General features: G+C 38.6%; 8 protein-coding genes across 13 annotated transcripts in view; 6 read left to right on the forward strand and 2 right to left on the reverse strand.

The window, feature by feature from the left end:
• LOC104729903 (potassium transporter 13-like) overlaps nucleotides 1-1,301 on the forward strand; it is a 4,751-nt gene extending 3,450 nt beyond the window's left edge. Inside the window, exons 10-11 of one of the 2 annotated variants that reach the window (XM_010448923.2) lie at nucleotides 55-398; nucleotides 486-1,301. In XM_010448923.2, coding sequence (XP_010447225.1) covers nucleotides 55-398; nucleotides 486-1,023 — 882 coding nt within the window. In that variant the 3' untranslated portion in view covers nucleotides 1,024-1,301. The remainder of the gene's footprint in view (nucleotides 1-54; nucleotides 399-485) is intronic. The other variant, XM_010448924.2, reaches the window with a different exon arrangement.
• HMA6 (copper-transporting ATPase PAA1, chloroplastic-like) lies at nucleotides 1,603-9,045 on the reverse strand. 3 transcript variants are annotated; one of them, NM_001302976.1, is given in 17 exon segments: nucleotides 1,603-1,830; nucleotides 1,936-2,016; nucleotides 2,490-2,693; nucleotides 2,956-3,202; nucleotides 3,583-3,680; nucleotides 3,744-3,876; nucleotides 4,147-4,304; nucleotides 4,386-4,436; nucleotides 4,698-4,844; nucleotides 5,358-5,507; nucleotides 5,684-5,782; nucleotides 5,970-6,197; nucleotides 6,446-6,723; nucleotides 6,811-6,885; nucleotides 8,038-8,191; nucleotides 8,353-8,406; nucleotides 8,500-8,970. In NM_001302976.1, coding segments are annotated over 17 exon segments (2,856 nt in total).
• LOC104729908 (phospho-2-dehydro-3-deoxyheptonate aldolase 2, chloroplastic-like) lies at nucleotides 9,173-11,385 on the reverse strand. The gene is made up of 5 exons (XM_010448931.2): nucleotides 10,852-11,385; nucleotides 10,478-10,755; nucleotides 10,100-10,376; nucleotides 9,749-9,994; nucleotides 9,173-9,642 (listed from the first exon to the last, which is right to left on the reverse strand). Exons 1-5 carry the CDS (start codon nucleotides 11,308-11,310, stop codon nucleotides 9,376-9,378), a joined length of 1,527 nt encoding a protein of 508 aa, XP_010447233.1. The 5' UTR covers nucleotides 11,311-11,385; the 3' UTR covers nucleotides 9,173-9,375.
• LOC104729907 (probable protein phosphatase 2C 62) lies at nucleotides 11,473-15,261 on the forward strand. Of its 2 annotated transcripts, none has more exons than XM_010448929.1 (9): nucleotides 11,473-11,826; nucleotides 12,096-13,318; nucleotides 13,436-13,608; nucleotides 13,763-13,829; nucleotides 14,072-14,159; nucleotides 14,257-14,423; nucleotides 14,518-14,661; nucleotides 14,758-14,886; nucleotides 14,993-15,261. In XM_010448929.1, the coding sequence occupies exons 1-9, from the start codon at nucleotides 11,595-11,597 to the stop codon at nucleotides 15,158-15,160; spliced, it is 2,391 nt and encodes a 796-aa protein (XP_010447231.1). In that variant the 5' UTR covers nucleotides 11,473-11,594; the 3' UTR covers nucleotides 15,161-15,261. The 2 variants fall into 2 exon arrangements, with proteins under 2 accessions (XP_010447231.1, XP_010447232.1); XM_010448930.1 differs by having other exon boundaries at nucleotides 12,096-13,315.
• On the forward strand, nucleotides 15,287-17,235 carry LOC104729905 (protein ROOT PRIMORDIUM DEFECTIVE 1-like). Of its 2 annotated transcripts, none has more exons than XM_010448928.2 (2): nucleotides 15,287-16,650; nucleotides 16,762-17,235. In XM_010448928.2, the coding sequence occupies exon 1, from the start codon at nucleotides 15,377-15,379 to the stop codon at nucleotides 16,592-16,594; it is 1,218 nt and encodes a 405-aa protein (XP_010447230.1). In that variant the 5' UTR covers nucleotides 15,287-15,376; the 3' UTR covers nucleotides 16,595-16,650; nucleotides 16,762-17,235. The 2 variants fall into 2 exon arrangements, with proteins under 2 accessions (XP_010447230.1, XP_010447229.1); XM_010448927.2 differs by having other exon boundaries at nucleotides 16,765-17,235.
• On the forward strand, nucleotides 16,778-19,343 carry LOC104729909 (aspartic proteinase Asp1). Its single transcript, XM_010448932.2, has 8 exons — nucleotides 16,778-17,437; nucleotides 17,548-17,665; nucleotides 17,760-17,983; nucleotides 18,085-18,312; nucleotides 18,405-18,546; nucleotides 18,630-18,830; nucleotides 18,922-18,994; nucleotides 19,092-19,343. Exons 1-8 carry the CDS (start codon nucleotides 17,265-17,267, stop codon nucleotides 19,208-19,210), a joined length of 1,278 nt encoding a protein of 425 aa, XP_010447234.1. The 5' UTR covers nucleotides 16,778-17,264; the 3' UTR covers nucleotides 19,211-19,343.
• On the forward strand, nucleotides 19,414-22,368 carry LOC109124553. The gene is made up of 10 exons (XM_010448934.2): nucleotides 19,414-19,985; nucleotides 20,070-20,167; nucleotides 20,257-20,302; nucleotides 20,516-20,598; nucleotides 20,695-20,759; nucleotides 21,084-21,145; nucleotides 21,423-21,482; nucleotides 21,651-21,683; nucleotides 22,023-22,088; nucleotides 22,175-22,368. The coding sequence occupies exons 1-10, from the start codon at nucleotides 19,536-19,538 to the stop codon at nucleotides 22,220-22,222; spliced, it is 1,011 nt and encodes a 336-aa protein (XP_010447236.1). The 5' UTR covers nucleotides 19,414-19,535; the 3' UTR covers nucleotides 22,223-22,368.
• LOC104729911 (histone deacetylase 14) lies at nucleotides 22,497-25,317 on the forward strand. The gene is made up of 9 exons (XM_010448935.2): nucleotides 22,497-22,647; nucleotides 22,764-22,984; nucleotides 23,096-23,170; nucleotides 23,666-23,767; nucleotides 23,931-24,002; nucleotides 24,082-24,138; nucleotides 24,242-24,493; nucleotides 24,602-24,783; nucleotides 24,882-25,317. Exons 1-9 carry the CDS (start codon nucleotides 22,608-22,610, stop codon nucleotides 25,180-25,182), a joined length of 1,302 nt encoding a protein of 433 aa, XP_010447237.1. The 5' UTR covers nucleotides 22,497-22,607; the 3' UTR covers nucleotides 25,183-25,317.

Consider the following 25,914-nt stretch of genomic DNA (forward strand, 5'->3'; position numbering starts at 1 on the left):
ATTTTCTTCTCATCAGTTTGTTCAAGTGTGGGTGATGGAAGTTGGATAATCCTGGTTTTTGCTACAATCATGTTTCTCATAATGTTCGTTTGGAACTACGGAAGTAAACTGAAGTATGAAACTGAAGTTCAGAAAAAGTTACCAATGGATCTACTACGAGAACTGGGCAGTAACCTTGGGACGATTAGAGCACCCGGTATTGGTCTGCTTTATAATGAGCTAGCAAAAGGAGTTCCAGCAATTTTTGGTCATTTTCTAACCACCCTTCCTGCGATCCATTCCATGGTTATCTTTGTGTGTATAAAGTATGTCCCTGTTCCAAGCGTGCCTCAGTCCGAGAGGTTTCTTTTCAGACGTGTCTGCCCAAGAAGCTATCATTTATTCCGCTGTGTTGCCAGGTAAACAAACAATCGGTTTTCAAATGGAAGAAAATTTAGTTATGAGAAATATTTTTTCATATATAAAGTGCTGTCCGTTTAAAATAGGTATGGATACAAAGATGTGCGGAAGGAAAATCACCAGGCGTTTGAGCAAATACTGATTGAAAGTCTAGAAAAATTTATACGTAAGGAAGCGCAGGAGCGTGCACTTGAGAGTGACGGAGACCATAATGATACAGATTCCGAGGATGATGTGACTCTGTCCAGAGTTTTGATAGCACCCAATGGAAGTGTGTATTCACTTGGGGTGCCTCTCTTAGCTGAGCACATGGATTTTTCAAACAAGAAACCCGTGGAAAGAAGAAAGGCCAGCATTGATTTTGGGGCAGGTCCTTCAACGGCGTTGGATGTGGAGCAGAGTCTAGAAAAAGAATTGTCGTTTATTCACAAAGCAAAAGAGTCAGGGGTGGTGTATCTACTGGGACATGGGGACATAAGGGCTACTAAGGATTCTTGGTTTCTGAAGAAGCTGGTGATAAATTACATGTATGCTTTCCTGAGGAAGAACTGCAGGAGAGGGATAACAAACCTAAGCGTTCCGCATTCGCATTTGATGCAAGTTGGAATGACTTATATGGTATGAAATGGACCGATCAAACTACTGGTTTTCATCTACGCGCAAGTTCTCCTGAATTGTCAAAGAACACGTAACACAAACCAATTCAGGGGAGGAATTTTTTTCTACACATTGTTTCATAAGTACGATTGGTTCTAAAGTATAGGAGAAATGATTTATTTTTTGTATCGAGAGTTGATATTTGATTCTGTGGTTGTTATTTTATTGATTGATTTGTATGGGCTCGTTCCAGACTGAGTGTATTGGAATATAAAAAGGACTTGCTCTGGCAATGAGTTTTGCGATGTGACATGAATTCTGTACCTCTATTTCGTATGTGACATGGCATAATTGGAACCCCGCTGATTTATCAACTATAAATTTTATACAAAATCAAAGTCCAGACTCCAGAGTATCAAATGCCAAAGCTAAGACAGTTTTGAATGTGTTACTGAGGCTATGTGTTACATTCTCCAACAATTGATACCCTAACAAACCCTCTCAAGAATAAAGAAGACCCGGAATTATCGCTAAGAGTGAAAAGTAAAAAAACAAAACAGACTAATCTCTGCAAAAATCACGATATCGTGACTCAATACGCCTCATTTAAGAGCTTTCCTTCCATCTTGTATTCTCATATGGCTGCTTTGTTCCGTCTTTTGGTTCCCATTTGACATTTTTGTCTTTTCGGTTAGAGAAGAATCTGTACCTCAGAAGTAAAGAGTTAGTCATGACACCGAGAGAGCTTACACCCATGAGCGCCCCTGCCATTGATGGAGTCAACATGGTTCCAGTCAATGGTAGCAACACTCCCGCCGCAATTGGGATCCCTACCTACACAGTTTGCAAATAAATAGAACAGAAGACAATAACTGATTAGAGATATTCACAATGAATCTCAGCAAGAAAATTGAGACATGAAAATGCAGAATAACTTACAATGTTGTATCCAAACGCCCACCAAAGATTTTGCTTCACAGTCTTCATGGTTTGCCGACTTAGCTCCATTGCATCAAGCAACTGCATGGCAATCATGTAAATACTAACTACATCTGTCCAAATTCTACGTAAGCCAAAAGGAAACATCTAAAACCCTTGATTCAGTAAGAAAATGCAGTTTCCTATGACCAGCAATTTTACGCATAAAAGAAAAATCTATACAACTAGATGAAGATGCATACTGACAATTCCACAAGTCTTAAACAAGTTCTAAGTTCATCAGAAGTTAATTTCAGTTTGTAGTTGTATTAATTCACTACTGTTAGATAAATTAGTTTTTCGTCTCTTCCTGAAATCAAAATTAATAAGCAGCTGGATACTAACATGTGTCGCATCTCACCATGCCTTCAAGCTAAATTGATTTGCACTAACAGCATATATTGGATCAAAACGGCAGTGACTATATAACTTGATGTAGTAATCAGTCGGAGCTCTCACTTTATAGCACAATAAAATGAAAAACGTAGAACTGTTGTGGGGTTAATATGAGAAACCTGTGTTAATCGATTGCCCATCAAGACAATGGGAGACACCTCACTGGCCGCTCCTGCACCACCACCCATGGCCACTCCAACATCAGATGATGCCAGAGCAGCAGCATCGTTTATCCCATCACCCACCATGGCAACAATCTTCTTATTTCTTTGAAGTTTATTGATAAAGTTCTTCTTCTCTGCTGGTTTAACTCCTGCGATAACCTGTATTACAAATTAGATCAGGCATTTTTAAGGGAATGAGGAGATTGCAGGAACTTTATCTGAGTATCTGACTAATGAAAGTCAGTAGGACCAAATTTTAATTCGTTCAAAACGACGGTTACGCCTACAGCTCAATCACTGATTCACGGAGATGACTTTATATCTTTGGTAATTCTCGTCAAATACCACCTTTTAGCAAACCATGCATGCCAAAACTCCAAGGAGAAGTTTTTTCAATCCATGTAAGAATATAATAACATACCCGTTCTTGATTAATTCCTACGACAGAAGCTACATAATTAGCAGCGTTCCTCTTGTCACCAGACAGCATGTACACATCGATTCCCTGGCGAGTCAAATTCTCAACAACTTGAGCAGCATCTTCCCTGATTTTATCTTCAAAACGGATGACTGCAGCAAGTGAATTATCCACCCCAATGTACACAACAGACTGGTTGTTAAATTCATGCTCTTCTAATGCATGCAATGAGTTCCCAGTGGCTCCATGTCTGCATAGCGCAAGAGTAAATTAAAAAGAGAGCTTATCTTTTTACGGTTCAAAAACCTGCAACTTCCTTATCTTTATCATGTATTATTTATTAACTGTTCAGCTTCACATGTTCCACAAATACTTAATAGTTAGATATGTACAATCCTATGGAGGAAAAAATAATATATGTGTAATCTTGATTTGTGGCCAGGCAGCATTTGTAGGTCAAAATTGTGACAGCAACGACCACATCATCAACAAAAAATGCATAAATGGCGATACTGATATAAATTATACTAACATGAAATGTATATGAGACTACAATGGTTACTTATCAGGAGCCAAATCACACCTAAATTAGATAATAAACCATTTATACAAAGGATGAACATATTATACCTCTGAACCCATTCTAGGGTCCCAACTGTAACCCTCTTACTATTGACAATAGCAACAGCACCAGACCCTGGTTCTTCAGTAAATGTGCCCTCCTCTGCCTGCAGTGATGGAGATCATTAGCTTCATCGAACTAGGGAAATGATTATTATTTACAGTCTTACCTTCATAGTTTGACAATTACGAGCCTGGGCTGCTTTTATAATTGCTTTCCCTACAGGGTGAGTAGTGTTTGATTCAACAGCAGCTGCTAACACCAAAACCTCAAATTCTGACCAAGTATCATTCAAATTTTCTCTGCATAAGAACACGAGGAGTCAGATGTTTTCACAAAGCACAGAAGTATGTGGAAAATTTCAAGAAAACAAAAAACTAATTTGAAACAATTACAAGGCTTCAATAAGTATTATTTAAAACTATCGAAGAGCTGTGCCAAGAAGCATAAAAGCCTGACAAAGCTTTTAGGCGCAAATTTGGGTATGTAAGAAGCTTCAAATAAAAAAGGTATTAACAATAGCATGTCAGTGAGAGACTTCGTCATGCAATTGAATCAGTAAAGAGCCTAACCTTGGATCTTCAGGAATAATGACTTCAGTCACAACAGGGTGTCCCTTCGTCAGTGTCCCAGTTTTGTCGAAGACAACAGTATCAACCGAGGAAAACTTTTCAAGAATATCACCACCACGAAGAAGTAATCCTCTTCTTGCTCCTAATGATGTACCAACCTATGGGATATAAGCAAGGTCTTCAACGTCTTACTCTGTCTGATTTATGCAGAAAAACTGTTTATTCAGTAGAAGAATTACCAGCATTGCGGTTGGTGTAGCCAACCCAAGGGCGCAAGGACAAGCCACAACCTGGTCAAAATGAAAGTCTGTGAGACAGCATGATAAACAAAAGATGGAGAAACTCTTTTTAAGCCATCCTTGGTTTGATAAATCTAGATTATTAAGGTCCTAAGAGAGTCAAAAGTGAAATACATATCCACTCTAAATTTTTAACTGATATCATGGGCAGCAGTTCAGGTGGTTGTATTTGCTTTCAAAACTTTGTTTGCACATGCTTGATCTCATGAAAGTATTAACATTTAAATCAAAATAAATAAATTTAACGCATACCAGAACGCTGCAAGATAGTTGAATGGCCAAAGACATTGGGCTCCCGTTTTGCAATGCAGAAGGAAGAATATGTGCACCAAATAGATTCCAGAATGTAAATGTAGCCGCAGAGAGTGCCATCACTCCATACGTGAAGCGTCCTGCGACCTGTAATTGCAAAAAAAAAAAGAAAAAAAAGAGAAATCGTTTAGTCCTGGCTATATCTACATATGCAAATTTGCAATTTCAATTCCACGCCATCCAACAAAAAATGTCTTCTCCTATATAAACTCAGTGCTAGTAGTTTCCCAGCTACTAACACCGCTGTGGCTATACAGCAATTCTAAGACGATATAAGAAGCTGAAAGTTATGATACTACATGGGCCAAACAGGAAAAGAAAGAAAGCAAACAATGGAAATTTCAATCTATTCATATTATTTCAACAGCATGTTAATGATATCTACAAAGGAAATCCACAAGATAGTATGTCGCTGAAAATACAATACATATTGGTTTCTCAATCAAATATCTATCCAGTAACGGGAAACTAACTAATAGGTTTGTCAAATTGCCATGTCTATGCAAATACTTGAGTTTTTTTATGCTCCACAACATTACATGGGAAATCAAGGTAAACCCTAATTGGTATAAAAAATGCACTAGGAAAGAGAGGAGAGACCTTGTCAACCAACTGCTGTACTGGTGCTTCTCTACTCTGAGCCTCTTCAACCAGACGAATAATGTCCCCAACTGCAGTTTCACCTCCTGATCTATGCACTTCGACTGTGAGAGTTCCATTCAGGTTTATAGATCCTGCTGCGACTTGACTCTAGCCAAAAGATTTTTTCACAAAACAAATTTGAGTTATTTCTACAAAATAAATTTCTAAAGTTGATGAAACTCATAATATGTTCAAAGGAGTGTCAACCCAAAAAGTCGTGATGACAATATCCTCACCTATCTCAGGCTACACTAGATAAAGATAGGGGTGGAATAGAAACTTACCCCTGGCTCTTTTGTCACTGGCAATGGTTCACCTGTGAAACTTGACTCATCAATGGCGCTTCTACCTGACTTGACAACACCATCTGCTGGAACTCGGTCCTGGGTAAATAAGGAGATCATAACCCACGCGTCAATGAAAAGGACACACAAAGAAGAACATTAATTAGAAGATATTTATCCTCCTTATAACTGGCAAAAGAATGAATGAGAATATCCCTTCCAGTTAAATAATCTAAATGGGAAACAACAACATACTATGCATAAGAATGAAAATCTCTCTTCTTACTCCTGGTAGTATGACGACTAAATCACCGACAGAAAGACTGTTACAAGGAACTTCAACAGTTGAATTTTGCTGATCCCCATCAAGCAGAAGGCGAGCTTTTGAAGGCAAAACACTCAGAAGGCCAGTCATATCACTGGTGGCTTTTATTTTAGCTCGCTGTTCAAGATTCCTTCCCAGCAATACAAAAGCTATTAACATAACTGGTTCCTCAAAAAACATCTTCCAACCCTGAATGTCAAAACAGTTTTATAGGTATATAATATCAGCCATCAATCGCAAGGACAAATACAGATATGGAGGTCAAGAGTTTAAATACTCCTAGCTTACAGGGAAAACGTATTAAGTTAATATCAAAGCTTTGTTTCAGCATTGAATAAAATTTTACAAGTGTTTACTCGTAAAGAAATTTCATAATCACAACAAAACTTATTTCCTCTGGAAAGTAGAGAGTGTGAGGGAAAGGATAGTTTAATTACCAATTTTGGAATCATGGCTGCCAGTGAGCTAACAGAAAACGATGACAACGCCCCAAGACCAACTAGCGTGTTCATGTTAGGAGAACCCTTTAAAAGGCTCTTGACACCATCAAGTACTAGCTTGCGCCCAGGACCAAGCAACGTAATCAAACATAAAGACACATGGAACCCCGTTGAATGGATTGCATGAATCCAAGGAGCATTAACACCTAGAAAGTGAGTTAAATGGCCAACTAAGCATACAGCACATAGGGCCCATGAAACAGCAAGCTCGCGGCCTGTAAAACAATCAAGTGATATACAAAATTCAGAAACAAAATATCAATTTCCTGTAACAGCAAATCAAATATGGGGAAACTATTTACCACTCTCTTTCAAGCGAGCCTGCTTGTCTCTTGTCTTTGTTTCGAAAACTTTGAAGAAATTCTCTGTCACCAAATCTGGAACAAAGAGAGATACTTAGTGCTCATACCAAGAAAGACAACTGTAAAATACCCTGACCCAAAAAAGCAAGGGCATCCAGAATATTTCTGCTACTGATAAGCAAACATCCCTAAGACTTACATGTAAAGAACGAAACAATACTTATATGATAGCTAAAGAAAGTTATTACAGAAGAACAAAGAAACGAGTTCTTGACTAATTATCCATCCCCTAGTCAAGCTAAAATGATGTATCAAGTAGATAGAGTTACGAAAGCCATTACTGAATGAAGGTCTGCCATCGAAACATAAATCCAATGAGTAGTATAAAAGTTTATAGCTTTCAATGGATCCTTTTGGAAAATTGACAATTATAGAACAAGGTCATCACTACAGAAAAATGCTGTCTGGTAGAGAAGGGATGTCATAAATGGAAAACATAAAATAAGTACACGGGCTTAGGATAATCAATTTATCACAAGGACTGACAACAAATTCTATATAATTGGAACCACTAGCGCCAGAAATCTATGTTACAATCCATTCGCCATTAGCAGCTGCTTTTAATCATCTGTTAAAGGAGACGCGATCAAGTTAGTACACTTAGAACTAGTCCACAATAAACTCAAAAATCAACAATTGAAAAGTTCAAATTCCTTCAAACAAAGAACATACCATACTGATAATGATTGCTGCTGGAGAAATCTTTTGTACTATCAAGGTGCAAACTCTCCTGCAATATCTTCAGGAACTTCCCCTACCCCACAATTATCCACCGGATTTGCAAAAAGATGATAAGTTTTTATATTTACTTCCAGTCAACTAGCATTACTGAAGCACTAAAACTTATGGCACTATATTCAAACAATATACATCCAAGGTAACCATTTAGCTACCTGTATTATCCCAATATAACCCTATTCCTAGACGCTAAACTATGAAAAAAATTCAAAAAAGCTTTAAACACAAAAAAAGATAGTATGCAGGAACTGCACGTCAAAGAAACAAACAAAATCTGCAAGACTGAGTCTACAAAAACGATCTAAACAAGCTTATAAGGAAAATAGTGATCATGATCCGCTCCAACTTTGCGAAGAGTATAATAATCGCTACGTTCAGCAACAAAAAAAAAGGATCACCAAAAAAGATATTAAGATTTAGGAGTCACACCTCGAGGAGTAGACTGAAAACCGCAATTGGTCAAATGGTTTGCAAGCGTCTCGCCTAAACTCTTTTGCCAGTCAGGTACACTTTTAGCTTCCGGTACAGGCCACACTATTGCTGTCTCAGTGGTGAGATTAACACTAGCAGAAGCAACTTGAGGCTATACATCAAAGAAAAGGAAACAAGACAAGAAAGGTTTTAACCAAAATAATTGGGCAACCATACTCTGTGAAACAAGAACAGACCACCAATTTGGTCTGGCTGAGAGAAGCAAACCAGGAGAGGAAGAAGAGCAAGAAAAGTAAAAAACTTCACACTTACTTGGCTTTCCAGTATCTTCTTCACACTTGCAGAACAACCTCCACATGTCATCCCCTTCAATAGAGTGTCACATCAATGTCAGCAACACAATAACAGTATTGAATTGAATTCGAAATCATAGAGGAAAAAAGTGAGAAGAGCACATACTCCAACATCGAGGATAATAATATCTGACGACGGAAGAGAGACACCATCACTTGCTGCAGCACCCAATTTCGACTTGGAATCACCACTCTCCGATCCTCCGCCACCTCCGCCGCCACTTCCACCATTATACCCACCAAACCCTGCACCGCCTCCGCCGCCACTCGAAATACTCCTGAAAGACGGCGATGAGCTCGACAAACACTGCAACCGACGTCGGATAACCGGCAAAACAGCAGCTCCCAAGCTTCTCAAAGCTGAATTCGACGAAGTAAGCCTACTACCATGAAACCCACCAAGACGGCGCACGGCGGGAGAACAACGAGCGAGCAATAAAGGATGGAGGTGTCTGGCGCCGGATAAATGACGGTTAAGAGCTTTAGAAATAGTGAGGAGAGGTAACGAAGGACCACCACAAGTTCTAGCCATCGTTGTGGCCGTGACGGTTGATAGAGCTGAGAATGTAGACTCCATGGAAGTGGTGGTGGCTCCGTAATCTCAATCCCTCGAATCCCGTTTTATTCTAAACGAGTGGTGTCCACGTGTTAGATCGCTTCATCATCATCATCATACAACTTTTAATTAGTGAAAAGGTTCAAACTTCAAAGTATGTATATGTCGAATGAGTCAAAAAAAATTACAGAACGAAAGGAACCTAATATTTTTCGTTGTAACAGAGTCAAATTTTACAACTTTCGTTTATTTAACTGATTTAACAAGTCGAGCGTAATAAAACAAAGCATAGCCCCAAACACAATAACAACAATGTTTTCACTTTGGTACATAAACTCGATTACTGAAAACTTAGCAACTTTTAGTATAGAGCCACTCTATACACACACATATATCACTAACTCGGACAAAGTATTGTCTTATTCTCTAGACTCCAATAGATGATAGGTTGTTCCCGGAACCGAGCCTTCTCTTTCGCAGACGCTCTGCAATGATGAACGCAAGCTCAAGAGACTGAGAAGCGTTGAGCCTTGGGTCACAGTGAGTGTGGTAACGCGAGCTTAGGTCGTTGTAAGTGATGGTGCGTGACCCTCCGACACATTCTGTCACGTTTTGTCCTGTCATTTCTAAATGAACTCCACCAGGGAAGCTCCCTTCTTGATCATGCACGTCAAAGAACGCTCTCAATTCAGCCTGATAAACACCATATAATTCAATTCATTTTAATGGCAAATACATGCTTACCCTGATACAAGATTTATATCTAAAGTCAGAAGATAAAGTAAGTAGAAAATATTACCCTGATTGCATCGAAAGAACGAGTTTTTAGCCCACTTGGAGCCATGATTGTGTTTCCGTGCATTGGATCACTAACCCAAGTCACAATCTGACCAGCTCCACGTACTGCTCTGATCAAGTGAGGAAGCTTAACACGCATATTCTCAGCTCCCATTCTCACTATAACTGTAATCCTTCCAGGCTTGTTCTGAGGGTTTAGTATCTCTATCAGCTTAACCAGTTCACTAGGGACCATTTTATCACTCACCTACATCAAAGTACACCAATCACCATCTGACAATTTCTCATACAAAAATCCATTGTACTGAGGCAATTGATAATCCTAAAGAGCACAGTTATAATGATCACAAACCTTGATTCCAAGTGGGTTAGCTATTCCCCTCAGAAACTCAACATGAGCACCATCAAGTTGGCGAGTTCGTTCTCCAACCCAAACCATGTGCGCAGAACAATCATAGTAAAGCCCAGATGTTGAATCCTCTCTAGTGAGCGCTTGCTCATAAGGCAGCAGTAAGCACTCGTGGGATGTCCAAAACTCAGTAGTAGTCATGATTGGGTGAGCATTAGTAAGTCCAGCAGCACTCATGAATCCTAAAGCCTCATCAACTCTATTGGCCAATTCACGGTACCTGTTTTAGTCACAACAAGTAGTTATAAGAAAACCTTATCTCCAATTTAATTTTAACATCATAACAAACAAGAATACAACCAAAGAGAGAAGTTAACGAACCTGTCACCCTGTTCACTATGCTGGGTGAAATCAAGATTCCACTGGCTAACTCTCTGCATAGCTGCATACCCTCCAGTTGCAAATGCTCTCAAGAGATTCAACGTAGCCACAGACTGTGTATACGCTCTAACCATCCTATGAGGATCAGGGATCCTCGATTTCTCATCAAAAGCATCACCATTTATGTTATCACCTCTGTAACTCGGCAGCTTCACGCCATCTTTCTCCTCAAATGGGTCTGATCTCGGCTTCGCAAACTGACCAGCCATTCTTCCCACCTGAATATTTATAAAACCAACAAAATTCATAAACTTTCCATAAACCAAACTCAAAACATATAGAAAAACTCGAGTCTTGAGCATTAAAAAACCGACCTTGAAAACTGGCAACTGGCCACCGAACATGAGAACAACACCCATCTGAAGAAGAACCCTAAAGGTATCTCTAATGTTATTAGCGTTAAACTCCTTGAAACTCTCAGCACAATCACCACCTTGGAGCATAAAGGCCTGACCCATAGCCGCTAGTCCAAGCTTCTCCTCTAGCTTCCTCGCCTCACCAGCGAAAACAATAGGAGGAAAAGACGAAAGCGTCTGTATAACAGATTCGAGATCCTTCTGATCTGGATACTCCGGTAACTGCAAAGCTTTCATCGATTTCCAACTGTCTAGACTCCATTTAGCCGAGGCAGAGCCTGATTGGGTGCTTGATTTCTTGGGGTCAGTCGAATGAACGGCGAAAACAGGGGAGAAAGAGATCGGACGGCGAGGAGCGTGGCGGTAAGGTAAGAACGATTTCGTTGTGAGAGGAGAAGACGCGTTTAGAGTCACCATCTCTGAACGAAACGACTTGCTTTGGGATTTGATTGACGACTGGTTCGGCCACAGGATAGAACAGAGCCAGAAATAAAAGAGATGACTCTTTTATAGCCAAATAATTAAAAACAAACTATAGCCACATGTATGTGTGAATCGAACGAACACATCTGAATGAAACAGAGGGTTACCACCGGTTTTAACGTCACCCAATTATCATCTACAAGTGCTCTCCATCGTCTAAACCCACCTGTGACACTGTTGTTGTTGTTGTTACAGACAGACTTCAATGTTTTAAAGTTATGGCTGATCACTTGATATTTTCTCTTCAAGCTCCTACTTTTTTGATTTTTCCTTCTCTTCACCGTCCATGGGGTTTCTTTCGGAGACTTCCTGGTGGAGTTAGATTCTCCGTTAAGGAGTTCCGATTGTCTTCTCAACTACAGTTGGCTAAGTCCGTTTCACATTCACAGTCTTTAGCTTCCGCTTCTTCTCCATGTCCACCGGAGAAGTTCGATCTCGTGTCCACCACTCGTAAGTCTTCGTGTCTTCTTTTGTTTTCTCTTCCTCTCTGAAACTAGTCTAGTCTCTTCGGCAAAGTTTTGTGCTTTACTTTATTTCCCTAATTTTTGAAGTGTCTGAAGCTTCAATTACGAGATTATCACAAGTTTTACTTCGAATTTGAGTATCAAACATAAGATCTTGCTTAGTTTCAAAATGTCTGAATATGATTGCTTCCGAAGCTAAGAATAAAAAAAAAGTTAATGTACTTTAAAATCTGAGCTTAGCTTTTGGATCTGCAGAGCTTAAGGATGGAAGTTATGTCTTCCGGTTTGGGGATGCAAGTGAAATTGAGAAATATCTAGAGGCTGAAGAAAAAGCGAGATGCGTAGAAGAAGAAGTAGAGAAGAAGCAACATGCGAATACATCAGAAGAAGCCAGTGAAGTTTCAAGGAAACAACGGGTAAAAGATCTTGATCCTGTTCCTGTATTGAAGGAAAAATCTGATGCGAAGAAAGAGGAAAGTGCTGCTCCTTCCAACCTTAGTAGCAATGTCATCAAAATTAAGGATCGTAAAAGGGTTCGTGCTCCTACTAAGAAGAAAAAAGAAACTTTAATTTCGGTGAATGTATCACGGAGCCAAGAAGATAAGGTTGAAACGAAACTTGCTAGTGTGTCCAATCTGAGCTCCATAGCTACTGTAGCAGAAGCTATTCCTACTAGCTCAACTGAAGAAAATGCAGTTGTTTCTGAGGAATCTGAGCCAGTTGCTGTGGAGCCTCTTTCTTCTAAAGTCATGGAGACAGTTTCAGTCAATAAAATAGGAGACCGTGAGACAAATGGTTATCAACAAATCACTGAGAATCGTATGGAGGTTCAAACAAGACCGAGATCATCTAGTTCACAACATGGCTCACAGTCCCATGGTCTTGAGGAAGTTGTGACTGTATCCACCGTCGAAATTGATGACAATTTGGCTGTGAGGGAAAAGCCTGTGGGAACCATTGAAGCTGAGGAGAATCTTGTAGTTGAACCAACAGCTACAGCTGCTGTGTTTCCTGATGAATTCGTTTCAACTCCAGAAGCAACACCTAGCAGCGTTGATGAGATCGCTCAAAGGCCTGTATCGTCTGAGGAAAATCCTATGAAAAGTTTTGAAGCTGAGGAAGATAATTTAGCTGAACCTGGCTCACAGTCCCAGGATCTTGAGGAAGTTGCGCCTGTATACGCCATCGAAATTGATGACAATTTGGCTGTGAGGGAAAAGCCTGTGAAAAATATTGAAGCTGAGGAGAATCTTGTAGTTGAACCAACAGATACAGCTGCTGCTGGTGAACTCATTTCAACTTCAGAAGCAATAGATTGTAGCGTTGATGAGATCGCTCAAAAGCCTGTAATTGATACTTCTGAGGAAAAACCTATAAAAACTTTTGAACCTGAGGAGAATATTTTAGTTGAACCGGAAGCAACACATCTCAGCAACGCTGAGATCGCGGAAAAGCCTGCAGTTGATGCGTCTGAGGTGGTGAGTCCTTACTCTAAACCATTAAGTAGTTTTAACAGTGTAGAAGGAAGGATACATCAGAGAATGTTGTTGAACAGAATATAGTGCCACCACTCTAATTACTTATCATATATGAAGGAAAATGATGGAGAAAATGTGGCTTCAACCATAGAAGATGAAATAACTGTGAAGGACGCAATAATTGATAATGGTAGCATATCTAAAACCGCCGATGAAACAGAAGGGGAAGATCTCCAAGTTCCTGCACTTGAAACGACCACTCTTGAACCAATTGAAGTGGCTTCTGACAGGTTAGTAAGTCATATATATTACTCTTGTGTTAAACAAACTGGACTATTGTCTTGCATAGATACAGCTACATGTATCTATGTATATTTTTATACCGGGCTAGGAATCATACTGCATGCTTGTTTTGTTTTGGTTGGATGTTTGTCATCTAAACAGGGAAGAGCTTTTGTCCAAAGAATTTTACTTGGACTCTGGTTTGGCTTCACTCCAAAGGCCCTATAAGGTACCTGTGATCCTTTTCTGTTTAGTTAAACTAAAAGTAGGGAGAATTGTTGAAATGCTAAGTTTCTGACACTCCATTATATAGTATACTACAAGATTATCACATGATCTTTCATATCTTAATCACATTCTCATTTCCCGCCACCTCAAAAACGTCATTTCTAACATTCTGACAATTTTTTGAAATTTTAAGTCCTTATACTTATGTTATGTGGAGAATAATTTAGAAATAGTGATGTTCAGGCTTTGGCAGGTCGGGAAGATGCTTATTTTACCTTTCACCACAACTGGATAGGTATTGCTGATGGAGTCTCTCAGTGGTCATTTGAAGGTACATTTAAGTATTTTCACATAGCTTTTCAAAGTTCTGCAGAAACTCACTCACGTGTATAATTTTCTTGTCGAATATATGTTTGGTTCATATTCAGGAATCAATAAGGGAATGTATTCTCAAGAACTCATGAGCAACTGTCAGAAGATTATTTCTGATGAAACCGCTAAGATGACTGACCCAGTTCAAGTTCTCCATAGAAGTGTCAATGAGACCAAGTCCTCTGGATCATCAACAGCCTTAATTGCTCATCTTGACAATAATGTGAGACTTGGTCCCTAACAATGTATGATACATTGAAAATCCTTTTGAGATAAAGTCATTCAGTGATCATGTAAAATTATTTTGTAATTCGTAGGAACTCCACATTGCCAATATCGGAGATACAGGATTCATAGTTATTAGGGACGGCACAGTATTGCAGAAGTCGTCTCCAATGTTTCATCATTTTTGTTTTCCCTTACAAATTACGCAAGGCTGTGATGTCCTAAAACTTGCAGAGGTACGATGCTGTTACTACTTAAAGCAATGACATCTTTACACTCTTGAATGGTTAATGTAAACCACAATATGTGCGCTTGCTTTACACAATGTACAGGTTTACAATGTGAAACTGGATGAAGGCGATGTTGTCATCGTAGCAACTGATGGACTCTTTGACAATTTGTACGAGAAAGAAATAGTTTCAATAGTTTGCGAGTCACTGGAACAGAGTTTGGAACCTCAGGTGCTCAGTGTCTTGAATTCTTACTCTATTCTTAGCTCTTATCATCAAATTGGTTTTGAGAAACATATCGATTCTAACATCAATGTTGGTGGATTTTTATTAACAGGAAATAGCAGAGTTAGTGGCTGCAAAGGCACAAGAGGTGGGAGGAAGTGAAACAGAGAGAACACCGTTTGCAGACGCAGCTAAAGAAGAAGGATATGTTGGACACAAAGGTGGTAAACTTGATGCTGTTACTGTCATCGTTTCATTCGTCAAAACTGTCTCTACTTAATTATACCAACATTGATGTAAGATGTAAATAATGAAGAGAGAGAGATACACCATTCTAGTTTTTACAATATATATATTGAAACGATGTAAAATCTAAACCAATCATGTAAGCCGGATCAGTCTAGGATCCGAACCGATATCCAATTTCCGACCCAAACCTAGTAAACAGAGTGATGCTAAACCCTGACTCAGAGCCACTCAGACCCAAAAAAAAAGGATGAAGCTTTTTCTAAGGAATGCTTCTTCAATAACCTTAAACCCTAAATTAGCGAGTACGATTCTTCCTTCAATCCTCGTGAAACCCTTTTCTCAATCCACCACCATTCCCAAGAAACAAGATCGAGTTCGTGACCATGGCTACGACAATTACATGGAAGTCGAGAAAAAAATCCGTAAAGTCATCAAATTTCACAGCTTGATTCTCTCACAACCAAACAACACCATCGCAATCTCTCTCCTAGACACGTTAGCTCGTCGTCTAGGTCTCGGGTTCAAGCAACACGAGCCAGGCGCTTTCCTCCTCAAATTCCCACACGTGTTCGAGATATACGAGCACCCAGTTCAACGAATCCTCTATGCTCGATTAACAAGAAAGGCTTTGGATCAAATCCGCGACGAGCACGAAGCTCTTCTCTCCCAAATACCCGACGCAGTGACCCGGTTGAGGAAACTCGTGATGATGTCGAATACGGGTCGGATCCGTCTTGAGCATGTAAGGATCGCTCGCACTGAGTTTGGTCTCCCTGAAGATTTCGAGTACTCTGTGGTTCTGAAACATCCAGAGTTCTTTAGGCTCATTGATGCTGAAGAGACTCGAGATAAGTACATTGAGATTGTGGAGAGAGATTCTAGTTTAACGATTTGTGCGATTGAGAGAGTTAGAGAGATTGAGTATAGAACAAAAGGTATTGATGCAGAGGATGTTAGATTCTCATTCGTTGTGAATTTTCCTCCTGGTTTCAAGATTGGAAAGTATTTTCGAATCGCTGTTTGGAAATGGCAGAGACTTCCTTATTGGTCACCTTATGAGGATATATCTGGTTACGATTTGAGATCAATGGAAGCTCAGAATAGATTAGAGAAGAGAGCTGTTGCTTGTATCCATGAGTTGTTGTCTTTGACTCTTGAGAAGAAGATCACGCTTGAGAGAATTGCTCATTTTAGAAATGTTATGAATTTGCCTAAGAAGTTGAAAGAGTTTCTTCTGCAGCATCAGGGGATATTTTATATATCGACTCGTGGGAATTATGGGAAGCTTCATACGGTGTTTTTAAGAGAGGCGTATAAGAGAGGGGAGTTGGTTGAACCAAATGATGTGTATTTAGCTAGGAGGAGATTAGCTGAGCTTGTGTTGATGAGTCCTAGAAAAGCTAAGGTTGATGCAGAGTTGGTTAGCTACAGAAATGGATTGGATGATGAAGATGATATTGAATGAACGTACGAGTTTCTTGACTGTTGCTTTATCTACACTCTCATTCTCTGGGCATTATGGTAAGATCTTCTTTTTTTTTTTAACTATAGCTTTACTCTGATGGATGGGTTGATAGCCAAATGATAATGTTGTTGAGCTTTGAAATTTATGATTTTCTTCTCTTCTATTAGCAGATTTGGACTGATGATGATGATGATGATGAATTGGTGGTTGTGAAAAGATGCTTCTTCACTGGGATGGGTAAATGATTGTGAAGCTCACTAATTGTTCTGTGACAATTTGAATCGAAGAAGAAAGATGCCAACAAGATTGCTTACTTCAGCTGCAAGATATACTTTGGCTCTACTCTTTCTCATCAGCATTATACCTTATCTCGATTCTTGATTTTGGCAAGATACTGGTTCTGGAATATTTTTAGCCTCAAGTCCCCTGTGGTTTAAGCCAAGAATCCTTATTACCTGTCTACTTGTTGCAAACCAAATAAAAAAGGTTTCTTTGCTTATGCAAGTACCCCCATAAGCATCAACAAAAAGACAATTCTTTTGTAATAAATATCTTGAACTTGTAAATGTCTTGGCCTTTGTCATTTTCCATTTTCATCATCACCATCACGTGATTGGCTAATACAAATAACTACTTTTCTATTTTATTATTTCGCCACAAACCGTGAAAGATGGAGAAAATGAATGTCCGTTTTATGATTGTGTTGATGGTTATGTCTTTGGTTCTGGGTTTTTCGTCGGCAGTTGATTTCAGATGGAGGAAAACAGCTGGATTCTCTGATAGATTTGCCAGAGCTGTCTCTTCAGTAGTGTTCCCTGTTCATGGCAACGTTTATCCTCTTGGGTATATATTTCTATTTATATTTCCAAACTCTTTCACAAAATTATTGCTTGCCTTTCTCAGTAATGCTCTAAATTTTGTTTTCTTTTGTCCTATACTTCGATTTGGAACAGATATTACAATGTTACTATCCACATAGGACAACCACCACGACCTTATTACCTTGATCTTGATACTGGTAGTGATCTCACTTGGCTCCAGTGTGATGCTCCTTGTGTTCGTTGCTTGGAGGTAAGATAATAATTTTCATCTTCGATTATCTTTTTCTCTAGATCCATTGTCATAGTTTCGTCTAGCGAATTCACGAAACCGTTTTTGGTCTCAGGCGCCTCATCCACTATACCAGCCTAGTAGCGATCTTATTCCTTGCAATGATCCACTGTGTAAGGCGTTGCATTTGAATGATAACCAGAGAAGTGAGGCTCCAGAACAATGTGACTATGAGGTTGAGTATGCTGATGGAGGATCTTCTCTTGGTGTTCTTGTTAGAGATGTCTTCTCTTTGAACTATACAAAGGGTCTCCGGCTCACTCCCCGTCTTGCTCTAGGGTATATATATCTATTTCTACATTCTTGAACCGACAATGTTCAAATTGATTTAAGCAATTGTAGTTCCTAGCAAGCCCTCAATGGAGTTTTCTGTGCAACAGATGCGGATACGATCAAATCCCAGGGGTTTCGAGTCATCATCCTCTAGATGGAGTACTAGGACTTGGTAGGGGGAAAGTAAGCATTCTGTCACAGCTTCATAGCCAAGGTTATGTCAAGAATGTTATTGGTCATTGCCTAAGCAGTTTAGGCGGAGGAATCCTCTTTTTTGGCAACGATCTTTATGATTCTTCAAGAGTTTCTTGGACACCAATGTCGCGTGAATACTCGTAATTATATAGCTCTTCTCTTTCTTTTTTTATCTTTGACCCGGTCACCTTATTCTCTCTTTTTGCTATAATCTTGCAACTTTCTTTTTCAGAAAACACTACTCTCCTGCAATGGGAGGGGAACTTCTATTCGGGGGAAGAACAACGGGACTGAAGAATCTATTAACAGTCTTTGACAGTGGAAGTTCTTACACATACTTCAATTCCAAGGCGTACCAAGCCGTTACATATTTGGTAAGGAACTTGCTGTAACCTTGGACTATAAAGAGCGAAGAGACCAATTTTTCATCAAGTCTTTTTTTGTTATTTTTCCGTAGCTAAAGAGAGAACTAAGCGGAAAACCGTTGAAAGAAGCACGTGACGATCACACACTACCTCTATGCTGGCAAGGACGAAGACCGTTAATGAACATTGAAGAAGTCAAGAAGTATTTCAAGCCTCTAGCTCTTAGCTTCAAAACAAGCTGGAGATCAAAATCTCTGTTTGAGATACCCCCAGAAGCTTATCTAATCATTTCTGTAAGCAATTTCTCTATCCTGTTTCCCATCCGTTCCACGACCTTGTGTTCTTTTGTACATTGCTAAAAACTGGTTTATTAAAACGTCGCAGATGAAAGGGAATGTATGCTTAGGAATCTTGAATGGCACAGAAATTGGTCTACAGAACTTAAACCTCATCGGCGGTATAGTCTTTAACACTACCATTGGCAATTTCCGGATCTTGACGTTTCGAGTATTATAGACATATTAATTCCCTTTTGCCTCTCTTTGAATCGACAGATATATCAATGCAAGATCAGATGATAATCTACGATAACGAGAAACAATCAATCGGATGGTTCCCAGCGGATTGCGATGAACTTGCTTCACTAAAAGCTGCTCAAGTATTTGAATATTGAGACATGTTTTTACATTGTTTGGACAAAAAGCTGATAGTTGTAATTAGACTATGAGACATGTTGCAATTGTAATACTCCGAGTCCGGTGAACCTTGTTCTTTCACTATTTGGTTTAACTTGGTCGGATCACACATCCTATGATTTATTTATTACAAAGTGACTTTAAATAAAAATAAAAATATGATTTTTGATAAATTACTCGAAATAAAAATCACAACTTTACGGTCAAAACTTACCACACAATATCTCCGGCCGGCGAATTCACTTAGCTCACACTCTCTGAAGCAGCACCCAAGAGAAAGGTTCTCTCTTTCTTCTCTCTTCGATGGCTTTCTCCTACTCTTTAACTTCTCCTTCACCAAATTCGACTCTCTCATGTTCCAATATCCATCAATTTCTCAACCCGTCTTCGTCGTTTCCCGTCTCGTTATCTGTCTCATCTCCGAAGACCACCCGCCGTCTTCGTCTCGTTATCACCTCCGCGGTGAATCCGCAAACGGGACAGCCGACGAAGAAGGCCTCAACGGGTACTGGTGGTGGCAATAGTAATAGTAGCACGAACAAGAAACGTAAGAAAAAGGGGAAAACTGCGAAACCTGTGGACGATTGGGAATTGAGAGATGCAGATGGTTTTGAAGAAGATGATGATTCTTCTTCTTCGAGGTCTCTAGCAACGTTTAACTCTCCTCCTACCATACCTAAACCACCTGCTGGGTTTGTGATTGATGAAACTGGTAGGGTTCTTATGGCCTCTAAGAAGCGAATCGCCACTGTGGTGAGTCAATAGTTTCACTTTGGTTTTGGACTTGGATAAGTATTTGGGAAAAGGAGAATCTAAAAGGTTTTTGTTTTGGTACAGATTGATTCAACAAACAGTAGCCCTTTGGATTGTGTGATAAGAAGAGTATTTACTAGTAGTAAAGGAGAGGATTGTATGCTTCTTTGCCCTGTTGATACGTGAGTAATTTCTGTTTTTCTATCTTTCTCTTATCAGTTTAGCAACTTCTTCTTTCCTGTTTGATTGATTGATTCATTCCTTGCTTCAGGCCAGTTCAGATTTTGAAGAGCACAAATATTGATGGATGGTCAGCTGTAAGTTCTCTCCTCCATGATACTTTCTCTCATTCGTTGTTTCAGGACTGCACATAGCCTAGTGTAGAGAGTCCTTTTGGGGTGCATAAACACTATGCTTTTGAGAACTCTGATATTGATTCAACAAGTCACCCTCTCTAGATTAGTCATTTTCTAGAAAATCGCTTATATTGGGGACCTTTGTTTGCTAACCTGATTGGTTCTGCCTTTTAGGTCAGCGATGAAGAGGTTGAATCTCTTCTTCCTGCTGCTGCTTATGCTCTTGCAAAGATCCATATGCATCTAGTACACAGCGGGTATGACTGTGCCCTGTTTCAAGCATGACATTTTTAATATCCTAGTGTCTCTTTTCGTCTGATACAGTTTAATGGGTTGTTATCACTATAATTCAGGTTCTGTTACACTGCAAGGGGAGGGTTTTGCTACACGGAAGATAATGTCTTCGATTTTCGCACAGGCAAACACGCTTTTTCTTCTAATATTTACACATGACGAAAATTCTTCTGATTAATATTCTCTGGCGTTTTTGGCTTCGTAATAATATACGGTGGATATAAGATATCAGGCTTTATATTCATATATCAAATATCAAAAACATGATCATGTGAACTTGCATTTTAGTACATGTATGTTGTTATTTTCCTCTGATGTTTTGTTCTCTCGAACTACTTCATTCTAACCGTGAGATGGTATTACGGGTCTGCTCATATACTTAATGTTTAAAGTTCTGTGTCGTACTTTTTTCATATTATTAAATGTGTCGAGCAACTACTGTTTGCAGATGATGGCCAAGATGTTGAAGGCTTGCCAACAGAAGGCATTGAAATTACGTGTTTCCATCTGGTATACTCTTTCTTTTGGCATTTGCTTATTGATATGTTTTGAGGTGCCTTTTAGAGTATTCTGAACATCTTTTAGAGATATCACTATTGTAGTATATTATTGTGAAAGTAGAACATGACATTCAATTTCTCAATGTGTCTCTGAACCAAGTTTGTATTTAGTGCTCCATTGTGGATCCAAAGTTGACCCTTACACTCTGATTGTGATATGTATAGTTTGAATTCTGTTGAACATGAAACTCCCTTTCTTGTTGTCTAAATATAAATTATGGATTCAGGATGGATCACACTATATGGTCTACACACCTTCAGATCCACTTCTCTTTGTTGCTGCTAAGGTACGCTTGTTATTTTTGGTTTTTTATTGTTAAAGTTATGCCAAGCTGAAGCAGAAGTGAGCTTTATGTTGTTACTTTCATAGAAAAAAAAGAAATGAAATCGTTTGGAACTAAATGACTATAAATAGAAAAAACAGAGTGATAAATGGCAATTTTTCTTCTATGCAGGATCAAGATGGGCTGCTGCAAATTGCTGATGATGTAAGTGAACCTCCATTGTGTACTTTTTCTCCTTTGGGTTAATGAAATGGTTTTAAGCAAAAGCTGAACCACACATTGACCAATCTATGAATTCAGAAAGAATAAAGGAGACTATTAGAATTAAATTAAGTAATTATGTGATAGGTCTTGACGAACGTACAAGTTAAATAAATGATGTTTTAGTAGACAATATAGAGTGAAGGGAAATAGAACTTAGTGGTTGATTATTTTTGGTTCTCTGGATTTAGAAGAGAGAATTTCTTGTAAACCTAACAATAAGGTTTTTGTGTGATCGTCAATATGAAGTAAGCTTACCATTATATGCGAATGGGTTTGCAGGAGCTCTTAGACGATCCAGCTGTGATCAGCGCCATAGACGAGGAAACCGAATTCAATGCCTTGGTGGTATGTAGAGAATAGAAACAAACATTAATAATTTTGAGTTTGTTTTGTTAAAGTGATGTTGAATGTGGTTATTGATGTTTGGACAGGAGGAAGAGGCGGCTCTCCTTGAATCACTTCTTGGGGAAAGAATTTAAAAGCTTTCATAGGGACTATTTAGCTTTCTTTTGTGTTACATAGTTGCTCCCCCTGTGTAATTTTTCAGTTCTCTTTACCATTTTGTTTTTTTTTATATAAAAACTCATTTTGCCTTCATAATGGAATTGATAATTGGGTTCGATCGTATGTATGATCCATTACCAAAATAGAAGTCCAAATGACCAAGTGATCCATGCAGCACCTTAGCACTTCAAACATCACTACTAGTATATCCAATGATTCTTTTCTATTTTTAACATACCAAACATGTGTGTGCTCGCTCTTGTGGAAGTAGGACCGTACAAAACCTATCCACTTAAGAAAATTGAACAGCTTTTGGTTTTCTTTTTAGTTCTTTTGTGGTTGACTTCAGTTACCTCTATCATGTCCATGGCGCTAATCGTCCGACCTCACTTTGTTCCTGGTAATTTCTCTTCTTCTTTGTTCGATGCCATCAAAATTTGTCTTTTTTGTAATCCACTAGATAGTTCTCAGAAGAAAGGGTTTATGAGAATTTTAGTGTTATCTGCTCCTCTTTAGGAAGTGCTGAAATTTCTGGGAGTAGAAGGAAGAATCATCATTGGATCGGTTTCGATTTGGGAAACGGATTGAGTTTAGGGAGAAAACATCTTCTGAAACCCAATGGAGCTTCCATTTGTTGCTCATATGGTACAGACAAGGATCCTCTCATACCTTCTATCCAGCATTTAGCCGATGCTCGTCTCATTTATAGTGTTTCTGCAGCATTGGGTCATAACAAGGTTTTGACTTGTAATATTTGGTTGTTTCTTGTCTCTCTCAATTCTCTTTTGCATAACAAGGTTTTGACTTGCAATATCTGGCTTTTTTTCGATTCCTCTCATTTCTCATAGGAATCACATCCAGAATGCAGTGCAAGAGTTCCTGCCATTGTTAATGCTCTTGAGAAGAATGAGCTCACTCCTAAGGCATGAAACAATCCATCTCTGTCTTTTTCATGTGACATTCCATCTATCTTACGCACATATAGCTATGCAAGTTTCGTTAACCGTAATCTACAATATTGAGTCGAATCTTCAGAAAGTGGAGACCAAAATATCTCTTTGAACCATAATGCTTGTGGATAATTTTGTAGGATTGATCTTGCACTTTTCTGGTGAATTAGATTTGATATGATCAGCAGTCTTAAAGAATTGCGCATATTCTCATATGAATCAAATGCTAAATATTTCCCAGTGGATTCTTTCCGAAAAATGTTAGATAGATGTAGTTGGTAAGCTTTTGTTGATGCACCAATCAGTGTCTTAGAGCCTCATTTTTCCATTGTTCCTCTCTTTTCTTCTTTTTGTTGGATACTTTGATTTTTGTATGGTGAAGATCTCTGTCACTCTTTTATACCGAAAATGATCTCGGATCGATCAATGAGTTCTCATATGTGAATCCTTTTTCCTTGTGTATTTCAGTTCCGCGGCTCACAGATTCTTGAACTCGCAAATTTCAAGACTGCAAGTATAGAAGATATAGCAAATGTTCACGACAGGGCTTATGTCTTTGGCCTAGAGAAGGTTATTTGCTTTCCTCATGTTATATTGCTAGCTTTTACTGCACAACTTTGTATTCCATAAGCAACCAATACATGGACATATAACATAGCAAGGTAAGTAGGATTTCAGATAAGAATGTATGAGTTTATATTGACCATAACAAAGGCATTAATTCGTAGTTTAGGCAATGGATGAGGCTTCAGATTCGGGACTAATTTTCATCGAAGGCTCTGGACCAACATATGCCACTTCTACGGTAACTGCTCTGTTCTCATCGGTTTACATCTCTAATGACACCATCTTTCCTGCTTAAAATATCTTCCCCTCTGTGCCAGACATTCCAAGATTCACTTATCGCAGCAGGAGCCGGAATGGCTTTAGTTGATTCAGTGGTGATATCTCGTTTCACCATGTTAGTCTGTTTTTATTGCTTCAGTTTCATTATGTTGGAACTGGTTATAGATTTCTTAGTAACTTTATGAGTATTTGTTTCAGATCGCAGCATCCAGAAACAGCCCAGATCCTCCCACTGGTTTTGCATTGATAAGACCTCCAGGACACCACGCTGTACCAAAAGGTCCAATGGGGTTCTGCGTTTTTGGAAATGTGGCAATCGCAGCTCGTCACGCTCAACTCGCACATGGTCTGAAACGCGTCTTCATAATTGACTTTGATGTTCACCATGGGAATGGTACAAATGATGCATTTACTGAGGACCCTGATATATTCTTTTTGTCAACTCATCAGGTAAGCCTCCCTGACATTATTGCATAACATGTTTTTAAGATCATGATTAAATAACACAAAAATATGAGTAGATTTACACAAGTCATTTTTATATTCTGAAAAACACAGGATGGAAGCTATCCTGGAACAGGAAAGATCAGTGACATAGGCAAAGGAAAAGGTGAAGGCACCACTCTAAATTTACCTCTACCTGGAGGGTCAGGTGATATTGCAATGAGAACTGCTTTTGAAGAAATCATAGTTCCATGTGTTCAACGGTTCAAGCCAGATCTTATTCTTGTCTCTGCTGGGTTAGTGAGTGTAAAACGTTTTTTCGTTTCTCTTTTAATTGGCAAAACATCATTATCTTACCAACTACTCCTCTGTTTTATTGCTTTGTCTGCTTAAGGTATGATGCTCATGTCCTGGATCCACTAGCAAATCTACAGTTCACGACAGGAACATACTACTCACTGGCGAAAGATATAAAGCGGTTGGCGAAAGAAGTGTGCGGAGGACGTTGTGTGTTTTTCTTGGAAGGAGGATACAATCTTGAGTCACTTTCATCATCTGTGACAGACTCGTTTCGAGCATTGCTTGGAGAAGAAAGCTTGGCATCAGAGTTTGATAACCCAGCCTATTTGTATGAAGAACCAATGAGAAAGGTGCGAGATGCAATTGATAGAGCCAAAAGTATCCATTGCTTATAAGGAAGCTTTGCTTTTCTCCATGCTGCCTAGTATTAAACTGGACTTATGTTTTCTTTTGAAAAGCTGGTGGGATTATATATATTTTCACCAATTGATCTGGTTTTTGTCTAAACAATTTATAAATTTTTATTACCTTTTTATATTTTACTACATGACGAATAATATTGCCACTCTATAATTTTGACTTTGAAATCGTATATTTAAAATTCTAATACGAATAAATTCTAACAATACTAAATAGAAAATATTATAAAATAATCATAAAACAATAATCAATTGTATATCCTAAGGGAACATGCAAACTAAGGAAACGGTATACGAGACAAACCAATATCATTTTTACATAAATTAACTAAGAATAAATTTGGATATTTATTTCAGTATTCACTATAAGGATTGTATTTATTCAATTTTTAAAATTCAGTAATATTCTTATTATTTTAGAGATACATGAAAAACTTCTATGCTTTTAATCTATATATTTTGAAAAAACTATTTAACAAAACATATAATTTTGTGAAGAGAAAAAAACATTGTTGAATGTAATTGATGTAGAAAAAAAATTGTATATTTGCATCACTAAAAATGGCAAATTTAAAATATCAAAATCAAAATAGTAACCTCTAAACATCTATTGCTGTGTGTTTTGCTAGATTAGTCTCTTTTAAACCAATTGCAAAGAAAATAGTTAACAATAACAGCGCTCATATTTCGACGGTTAACATCTACATT

This window comes from Camelina sativa, chromosome 12, assembly GCF_000633955.1.
Source record: "Camelina sativa cultivar DH55 chromosome 12, Cs, whole genome shotgun sequence".
In the NCBI taxonomy this organism is placed as follows: domain Eukaryota; kingdom Viridiplantae; phylum Streptophyta; class Magnoliopsida; order Brassicales; family Brassicaceae; genus Camelina; species Camelina sativa.